The sequence below is a fragment of the Carassius gibelio genome, chromosome B3 (assembly GCF_023724105.1).
Source record: "Carassius gibelio isolate Cgi1373 ecotype wild population from Czech Republic chromosome B3, carGib1.2-hapl.c, whole genome shotgun sequence".
Lineage (NCBI taxonomy): Eukaryota > Metazoa > Chordata > Actinopteri > Cypriniformes > Cyprinidae > Carassius > Carassius gibelio.
The window spans coordinates 9,569,162-9,579,050 of record NC_068398.1 but is presented as its reverse complement, the minus strand read 5'-3'; the positions used below and the strand labels follow the sequence as shown (position 1 = coordinate 9,579,050).

The following is a 9,889-nucleotide window of genomic DNA, read 5'->3' as shown; positions in this document are numbered from 1 at the left end:
CCCACACATTTATGACATACACATTACTACTTTTTATCAAATGAAGTTTCATACAGTAAAACAATTAATAAAGCAATAAATCAGTATTGTTCTATATCGATTTCTGAGATGGTTCTATAAAATTATTCATAGGGTGTAAAGGTGGTGGTATGAGGGCGGCAAGATGATTCTTTAGCCGAATAACTGAAGAAACATAATCAGCATGATGGTGCAAAACTGTACATTTCTCATTTATTACCACCCACTGGTCTTACGGTTACACATGAGATGGTTACACAATAGATGAATGAAATGAAATAACGTAAGCTATTTATCATACTAGAATGCATAATGGAATGTCATCTAAGTAACATTTTCCTCTTAACCTCAATAACATTGAGTATGACTCAGCACAGTAAACACAGCACAATGCACTCAGCACAATACACGAGTTCAAAATGGGCGTGTTGTTCACTTGGGTCCATATAAAAAGCACTTCTAAGGAGCAGGTTGGAGAATCCCGACCGAACAATTAACTTAAATGATGGCAGCAGTGAAAGCATGCAATATCTTGATCACCGGAGCCAACCGGGGCTTGGGTTTAGAAATTGTTAAACAACTCTTGGAGGATTCCAGTCAAAAACGTCATATCTTTGCTACCTGCCGTGATCCAGATGGACCGAAGTCTGAGGTGAGCTCTAAATAACTAACACAAATAGAAAACGCCAAAGTAAATCATAATGTGCCTTGTTTAATTATACACACTATCTTTCTCAAGGCATTAAGAGAACTGGCAAAAAAGCATCCAAGTGTGATCACCATCATACGTCTTGGTAAATGTGCACGTCTCCTTCATTTAAAATATTCACTAGAAGTAGTTTTTTTAGAATTTCAAAGTGATTTTCAGTGTTTTTTGAATACCACTTTATTGATTAATACTTTAGCACTAATATTTGTTGTTAATTTTAGATGCTGATGATCCATCCAGTGTCAAAGAGTCTGCAAAGAAAGTGGGATCTCTTCTGGGAAACAGTGGTTTGAACCTGCTTGTGAATAATGCTGCAATAGCATTAACTGGCAGCATTCAGACCAGCAGTGTTGAAGACATGAAAAACACCTTCAACACCAACGTGATAGGACCCTTATTAGTCATTAAGGTAATTCATCGCTAAGAGCTCTAAAGTAACAATTTGCCTCTGCTTTCTGTCTAAACATCTAAGACTGGGGCCTTGCATCTAGGCATGGCATTGTATCAAAATATATACATTGTATAAAATACTTTTCATCAGACTGAGAGACCAGCTAGTCCCAAAGAGACTGCTGCAGTATTATTTTAGTGAGCTACCGCCTTGTTCATCAGTTGTTTCTTTTGGTGTGCTTTGCTGAAGGCTAGTTAATGTGTTTGGTTTGGTCTGTGTCGAATAAACTTAATTCAGATACATGTTTTCGTTTCTCTTTTTTTATGTACTGTAGGAGTACCTACCATATCTACAAGCAGCGGCCAAAGCCAGCGGGATACCAGGCATGTCCTGTAATAAAGCAGCTGTTATCAACATCTCCACTCTTTGGGGATCCATGACCAGAATGCCTTCTGTGTACACCCAATTCCCAGTGTTGCCTTATTGTGTTAGCAAGGTACACCAGAGTCCTGTTTTGGCACTAGTTAAACTGGAGTCCATTCATTATTCCAAAAATATTGAAGGCATAAGTCCATGTATAACTTAAATATTATGTTTACCTTTCAGGCAGGTTTTAACATGCTGACTGTGTTAGCTGCGGAAGAGTTTAAGGCGGATGAGATCCTCTGCATGGCCCTTCACCCAGGATGGGTGAAAACTGATATGGGTGGAGAAAAAGTAAGTGTAGATGACTTGAATCCATGTTAAGTGTAATGCAGCAGGTGCTTTCAATTTCCATATATTTTCAAACATACAAACTTTTTTTTTTCTTCACCAAGTTTGTCACATCATATTGTGACTATGACAGCAAGATATTAAAAAACATTTTGTTATATAAAATAATTTTAAACTAATCGGGAAATGATTTATTGACAACACTACCTACTGGCCAAAATTAAATAAAAAAAAGGACAAACTTTATTACAACTTCACAACAATTTGACCTAAACTCAACCTTAAATGCTTCCAAATTAGGACATATTTTCTGCTGTATACTCCAGAGCCTGTATTCACAAAACATTTTATCTTACCACTAATAGTTCAAGTAAAACCTATTCACAAATCTGCCCAGACAAACTTTTACTAAGGAATAGGGAGGAGTTTAAGCTAAGAGTAAGGGTGGGGTTGACCTCATTGCTATGTATGATGTCACCATGCTTACTAACTATGAACACAGTTAGTGGCTGATAGGGGAGGGGTCTCTGTCAAAGATTTATTCAAAGAAATATTGTAGAGCATGATATTATGCTGCAATATTCAAATAAAGATTTTGAAATGGAGGCTAAGTGTCACTAATTAATCAAGTACTGTATATGTTCAGCTAATTGTCAGCCTCTTATATGTGTGCTTCTTGTTAACAATTATCGGATATGAATATAAACAGCATTTTAATTAGCAGAGTAGAATAATCATGGCTGATAGTAATTCATGCAAATGTAAAAGAAAACCAAACTGGACAAAAGAACGCATATTTGAACAGGCCCTGCAGCCAGCTGTGTGCCAGTGCATCTGTGCAGTGTTCCCTCGGTTGGGGAATAAAACAACTGGCAGTGAGAGGTCTCTAGAGAAGCAAACAGGTCTACCTGAGCAGCTCCGAAACATCTCCGAATCAGCTGGACCGTCTGGGGATGGAGTCTCCATTCTCTGGGGAGTACAACTTGTGACCGCTTGTCGGCCGTATGGTTGTGCAGACCCGGAATATGAATGGCACAAAGTGACCTCAGATGCTTCTGACTCCAGAGGAGGAGGTGGCAGGAGAGTTGCGACGGGTGCGCAGACCACCTTGTTGGTTGATGTACGCAATGGTCGCAGTGTTGTCCCAGCGGACCAGCACGTGTTGCTTCATAAGCTACCTCTGAGACCGTTCAAGTCGAGGCATACTGCTAGCAACTCTAGGCAGTTGTTGTGCCAGTGCAATCTGCTGCCTGCTGGCGACAGAGGAGGAAGAGTCTGGTCCGGGTTTGGTCTGTCCACGACTCTCCCTGTCCTCTTGGGACCCAGAGATAGAAAAAACTGCTCTATTGTCAAGATATGGGTCTGGGACATGTTGGCCAGAAGTGGCGCGCTTAATGCCCAGTGATACTGTGTCTATAATAAGACGCAATTTGTGGACCCAATTTATTCAATCATACTGACGTGACATTGTGAGTAACCTACTGAAAGGGAACATCTGTTACTTCTTTCCCAACTTGTTAATGAAAACAAAGATTTAGAGTCGGGATAAGCTCCAAAACCAAAAAAGATGCATGGGAAAACGTGTAAATAAAGGCAGTATGTTACTAAAATGTTTATATTCCAAGGCAGATTGCCAGATTCTAGGATAGTTTGTGGTTTGGTCTTAGTGACATTTGGTCTTTTTACTCCGACTACTTCTAATATTTCACAGATTTAGGTGATAGTTTTATCACTAAAACACTTTGTGAAATACTCTTAAAGCAAACATTTAGGAGTCCTACATTTAGGCCTGACATACCCATAACATTTTCTCCTAAATCGGCAAGTTATGAGCTACTTTTAGCCTTAAGATGTTTTTTGAATACGGGCCAAGATTTTCATGCTGAATATTTGTGTTGGTGTGAAACAGGTCTTTAGCTCTGCAATTTACTGCCCATTCACCCATGGTATTTTCCTGCGCAAGACTTTGAGAGCGGCTTCATCTCCCCAAGCATGGTAGAAGTAGTTTGGAAAAGTGATGAATGGAGTTGAGTGAACTGTATTAATGTTTATGTTTTCACTAGGCACCACTTGAATCAAAAGATAGTGTGGAGGGGATGCTGCGTGTCATTGGCAGCCTCACTGAGAAGCATCATGGAGGATTCCTGGACTACACTGGAGAAACAATGCCCTGGTAAACCAGAAGAACAAATGTGGTCAAGAGTTTATGACACACATTTTAATTTTATACAATTTCATACAATAAAACACTCTGATCAATAAAGCGGTGCTGTCTCTCTGTCTTTCTCTCTTAATTGTATATGCTGTCCATTACACACACATGGTTGAATCAGGGAAAAAAGTTAATAATTAATAAACAATAAAAAAAAACATTCTGCTCAAGCTCAGGCAAATACATTTAATGAAGCATTTTATGAATCAAAACCTCTTCTTCCTGGGCAATGCTCATTTGAGCATCAGCCGGACACTTCATGAACACATCTGGTGGCACCGGATGATTTTCTGAACAGTGGAAGGGGACCAAATCAAACTTACTAATTTTTTTTTTTTTTTTTTTTTTTGAAGATTTGAAGATAGTAGGCTTTCTAATGGAAAGACTGATGGGGACTTGAAAGGCTTTCTTCTTTTTCCTAAGTGTGCCCATCAGTCTTTCCAATGGGCAAAAGAGTTTGGTGAGGTTGATAGTGTTTGTGAAATATCCTGGACTGCCGGTAGAGGGGTTGACTCTAGGTGTATAATGATTCACTGGTTTACAAAGCATCGATTACAAACCTTGATGCATATGCATCGATCTTGAAACATGGAATTTTGAATCGTTAATCGTTGATTTCGGGTAGTAATCGATTTAAAACGCTTATAATTGAATTAATCAATGCTATAAAATATACACATTTGTTTAACAGCATTGTTATTGCCCTTTCTTTCATGCTCTCCATACTGCCTGTTACAGAATTGCGCTCATGCTCCATTCGTCTTAATGATATTTTTGAGCAGCCAATGTGTGATCTTTAGTACTCGTGGCCAGTACTGTTAGAGTAAAGTAGTTTTACTTTTCTGTAGTTTTTCAATGACTCCCGGTCAATAAAAATAAATTAATTTGCATATTTATGTAGGCTACTTAGCAAAAATACCCTGCAATTGCCTGGTTTTACAGTTGAGGCTCAGTTTAAGCCAGGATTAACTTGGCCTTAGTTAAATTAAGATATTTAAGCAGATTTTAAGAAAATGCCATTGAAAAAAACATTGAAACAGGACAATGGCACTGACATATTTTAATATATGTAAGAGCAATACATTTTCAGTAAAGACAGCTCAAACATGCATTTAAGTCTAAGCCTGTCCAGGAGTAAGCACTTTAAACATCTTGCATTAAAAGACCTTTATTATTCAAAGATCATACAATCCTTATCAATATTGACATTAAAACTCATTTTAAGCTTAATATTAAGAAATGTGCATGTGCATTATTCCAAATAAAGTTTTATTATAATTGTATTATCAGGAAGTCTCAAGCGTTATGTCGTCTGGCCACCCCTGTTAATATTTTCTGGGGGCGCCACTTGGCTTTTGAATGCATCCAAGCAGTTTTATTACTCAAAGCAAACAGTGCTGATATGTTCACACAAGAGTCAACTCTCAACTCATGGTTAAAAACACTGCAATATGGGCCATGGAGTCCACTCTGTATCCTATATAAAACACCATATAGAAAGTCAGCTTATTTGACAGAACCAGACTTTCATCTTAAATCATGGTGGTGTTAAAGGCATGCCATGCTGTAGTGACGGGGGCCAACCGAGGAATGGTCAAGCAACTCCTGGAGGCCCATTGCTCAAACATGTCGTGACCCAGATGAGCCAAATTCTGAGGTAAGTATTTAGGAGCTGAGGTTCATAGACAGCTCAAGAAATCTAGAGCAGCGGTGATTAACATATCCATGGATTCAGCGTCTATAAGCATGATGCCAGTACTGAAAGAACCATTTTCACTCTTCCCATACAGCATCAGCAAGGTATGCAAGAATCCAAAGACTGTTTTGATGGGCTTCCAAAATCAACTTTTTTTTTATGTGGTTTGAAACTCAGTTAAAATCATATATTTGGAAATGTTTCAGTATGAAAAGGTCAGATTGGATCTCAATGTCCCTGAATTGAAAAAAAAGAAAATATTTGAAATTGAATGTCATAAGTGTTCTAATGACTGCTACACAGAACTTTGTCATGGATCTGTTTTACTTTCAGGCTGGTCTTAAGATGTTGACCATATATACCTAAAGGGACATGAAGGCAGATGAAATCCGCTAGTCAGTAATGAAGGAATCTCTCAGGACAGAACAGAACATGAGGATTGAATCACACAAGTACACTGATAGTCTCGTTTTGATGTTACACTATTTTAAATGCATGTTATTTCTTGTTTGTCCACCAGGTGCCTATTGATGCCAGAGAAAGTGTGGAGGGAGTGATGCGTGTCATTGGCAGTCTTACTGAGAAGCAGCATGGTGCATTCTTAGACCACACTAGAAAAACAATGCCCTGGTAAACTAGAAAAATAAATAAATAATCAAAAGTTAATCAAAGGGCTCATCCTATTTTACCTATTATAAATAAAGTGATAAGAACGCTCATTAATGTTTAACATGTTGAACTTCAATCTCTTTGTGTTCAGTACAATAAAACAAACTAAACAAACAATACTGCAATATTGTGTCATATATTTGAATGCATAAGCTTTTTGTGCGGTTTAATTTGACATTCACCATAATATATATATATATATATATATATATATATATATATATATATATATATATATATAAAGACACTTAATCATGCTTTTTCATTTTAATCAATATCCTTAAATTTGATAAACTAAAAGCTACTACTAAAGTAGTCAACATTTGAAGTGGATAAAAAAAGTTCATCAAAGTTATCCGAAGACAAAGAATGTATTTTGGGTTAAGGACAACTTTGATAAAAGTTCCACTTCAAATGTTGACTACTTTATTAAACCTAGAATTGTGAAAAGAGCTATTCTGATTTGACACAACTTATCAGTGACATACTGTAGATACATACATTATGCTTTAATGCCTGGAAATAATTCTTCAGGCATGATAGACTGTCGTACTTTAAACTTTAACAAGTTATGTCTTATGGCTAAGAAACTTCCATTGTTTAAAGAGAAATAACTGTTGGTGGGGAATAGGAGACTAGCAGTTATTTGGTGGGCAACATGGGCTGAAAACGAGGGGGGTTAAAGTACCCCCAAAGTAGCTCATTGACCATATCCCATATCAAAACTCAATTTCCATAACTAAAATACATATTTCTTACTCACCGTTTTGCAGATTGATCATTAACACAGCTAAAAGGCTTTCTACCAGTGTCGGTCCTTCACAAAACTTAACATATACAACAATTTTATAAGTAGAATGCAAAATGTTTCAATACAAGCATTTCAGTCAAATGTAATTTATGCAATATTTCAAACCTTGAACCCACATCCATGGGAGAAAATCAACCAGCTCCAACAGTTTAAATCAGCCTAATTCCATGGCAAAAATGGCAACCCTGCATCCAACACAAGCCGTTTTCAAAGCAATTTAAATACTCTACATATTGATGGCAGCTCCCTGATGTGTAAAGAAATATGTTCAAAATTAGAATGTTGGCAGAAGCAGGCAGTAATTGCCAGAAATTAGGAGCGGGATTCAAAAGACAGTTCCGTGCAGGGTTTTAATACAAAAATGCACACAATGAATGGCGACTGTAGAAAGCATAAGCGAAATCCCGGACATATTGGGCGATTTAGAAATCCCAACCGGACACATTTTTTAGGTCTACAAAGAGGACATCTGGGGAAAAGAGGATGTATGGTCACCCTAGTTATTAGCACATTGATATTGATTACATAAAAGCAGATCATTTCTGTTCTGCTGTTTGCAGGACAGTATATGAGACTGTCACAGCAACATCCAGATCATAGAATTTGGAAAATGTCACAGAAGATGACCAACCAGCTGCACTTCTTCCAGAGTGGTATCTGTAAACAATGCACAGGAGGCTGTGACTCCTCTTGTAGAATGGGCCACCACCCCTTAAGGAGAAGGCATCTCTGCACTGTGATAGGCTAGCTCTACAAGTTTGACCACCCATTTTGCCTTGCACAGAGTACCCATAACAGACAAACAGCAGATTGGTATGTCTTATCTGGTGTGTGCAAAAAATGTATGTTCTCAGTGCCCTGACTGTGCAGATTAGATGCAATCTGGCTGCTTCTGCTTAATTGTGAGGAGGTGGATGGTTCCAGTACTAAGGGCTTGAAAACAAAGGAAAGGGGCAGAACTTAAGGCACAAAGGAGGGTTTTAGACTAAGTGAAATAGATGAGCAGCTGTCTTCTCACACAGTGTGCACAGAGAAGGCATTCATTTTACTCACCCTCTTAACTGAAGAAACCGACAAAAGAAATTAAATCTTCAGTGGGAGAAACTCCATTCCTATTTCATCTACTGGTTTAAAAGGAGGTTGTGTCAGAGCCTTCAAGACAATACCCAGATCCCATGAAGGTATGAGCTGAGCTCAAGATGGACAGAAACAATGAGCCTCCTTTAGATAATGCCTGACAAGAGGTTAAAACCCAACTTTGTTACCTCCATAGACTTTAAGCGTAATCTTTTCCTCAAACAACTCTACCGAGGAGGCAAAAAAGAGAAATGGCTGGCTACTTCGCACCTGTATTAATAGACGGCATGGTTCATTTGATATACTGTCTCCAGACAGCTCACCCTTAGCTAGGCTGACCTATACTGAGGCATGTTGACTGAGATGAAATACAACTGCTCAGTTACTAAGAGTATGCATGCTGATCTTTGCCGAGTATCCACAGAGGGCAGCCATTTATGCTGCAGCACCCAGGGAGCAGTTGGGGTTTGGTGACTTGCTCAAGGGCACCTAAGTCATGGTATTGCCGGCCCAAGACTCGAACCCACAACCCTACGGTTAGGAGTTATACTCTCTAACCACTAGGCCACAACTTCCCATGGTAAAGAATGGTAAAGAGTTCCTGGGCACTGAATAAATGCTAGTGAGAGAGCAGGGTCTTGATTGCTGTAGCATTCAAGGGTAAAGGCCTAAACTGGAGAATAATACACCCTTAATTACAAAGGTTCCAAAAAGGGGCTTTCGAAGCAATGTCATAAACTAAACCAGTGAACCATTTAGTTTTCAGTCTTTAAAATAACTTAAAAAAAGGTTCTTTAGAAAAAATAAATGAAAAATATAATAAAATAAAAACATTTTGGGGAAAGGCTAGGTTCATGGATTTTAAAGGTTTTTTATGGGATCACAGCTGCAAATAAAGAACCCTCATTTCACTGGACAGCAGATGTGGAAGAAAATCTAATGTTGGAAATTTTCGTGTTGGACACACTCGTCAGATTCTTGTGATGGGTAGGCTGTGTTGAGGTCCAATGACACTAGAGTTAAGTAGTGAAGAAAGCTGGAAGACATTATAACAAATAAATATTTATATGCCAGTGTTAAAATGTAACATTTGTTTAATTCAAATGTATTTCAAGTATGTATTTTTTTTTTTTTCAGTGTTAAGTGTTTTTGGGGGGGGTCTATATTTAAACATCCTGACAAAGCAACAACATTGGCTTAACCAATAGTGTTTTAGGATGGCAACATCTGGTTGTTTGACCAATTGGAACAGGTGGAAAAGTTTTGGAAAAGAAATATCTTATAAATAAATATCTTGCTCAAAGTCACAGTGCCAACAATGGAGCTACTAATTAGCTCATCCATTTCTGCGTCATACCTTCCAGATCTTGCTTTAAGACTGTTGTTTTATAGACTACATATTTAACCTCTACTTTCACTCCTGATAGCATTTGTGATTTGTAATAATACAGCTTTTGAAAAGCATCCAAGCAGTTTTATTACCAAAAGCAATAAGCGTTGATAAGTTTACGCTGAGTCACTCTGTAATGTCATCTTGACTCATCATGGTTACAAACATGAAGAAGACCAGTGCAATATGGGGCGTGGAGTCC

The 9,889-nt window shown here is 38.1% G+C and overlaps 1 protein-coding gene across 1 annotated transcript; it reads left to right on the top strand.

Moving 5' to 3' along the window:
• The first annotated feature begins 475 nt into the window (after positions 1-475).
• LOC127952869 (C-factor-like) lies at positions 476-4,095 on the top strand. Its single transcript, XM_052551725.1, has 6 exons — positions 476-670; positions 758-812; positions 949-1,136; positions 1,453-1,614; positions 1,725-1,835; positions 3,896-4,095. The coding sequence occupies exons 1-6, from the start codon at positions 521-523 to the stop codon at positions 4,007-4,009; spliced, it is 780 nt and encodes a 259-aa protein (XP_052407685.1). The 5' UTR covers positions 476-520; the 3' UTR covers positions 4,010-4,095.
• The last annotated feature ends 5,794 nt before the right edge of the window (positions 4,096-9,889 follow it).

Coding starts and splice junctions, on each gene's coding strand:
- LOC127952869 (XM_052551725.1), top strand. CDS start 521: ATGATGGCAGCAGTGAAAGCATGCAATATCTTGATCACCGGAGCCAAC. Junction 1,137..1,452: donor GACCCTTATTAGTCATTAAG/GTAATTCATCGC, acceptor TATGTACTGTAG/GAGTACCTACCATATCTACA. Junction 1,836..3,895: donor CTGATATGGGTGGAGAAAAA/GTAAGTGTAGAT, acceptor TGTTTTCACTAG/GCACCACTTGAATCAAAAGA.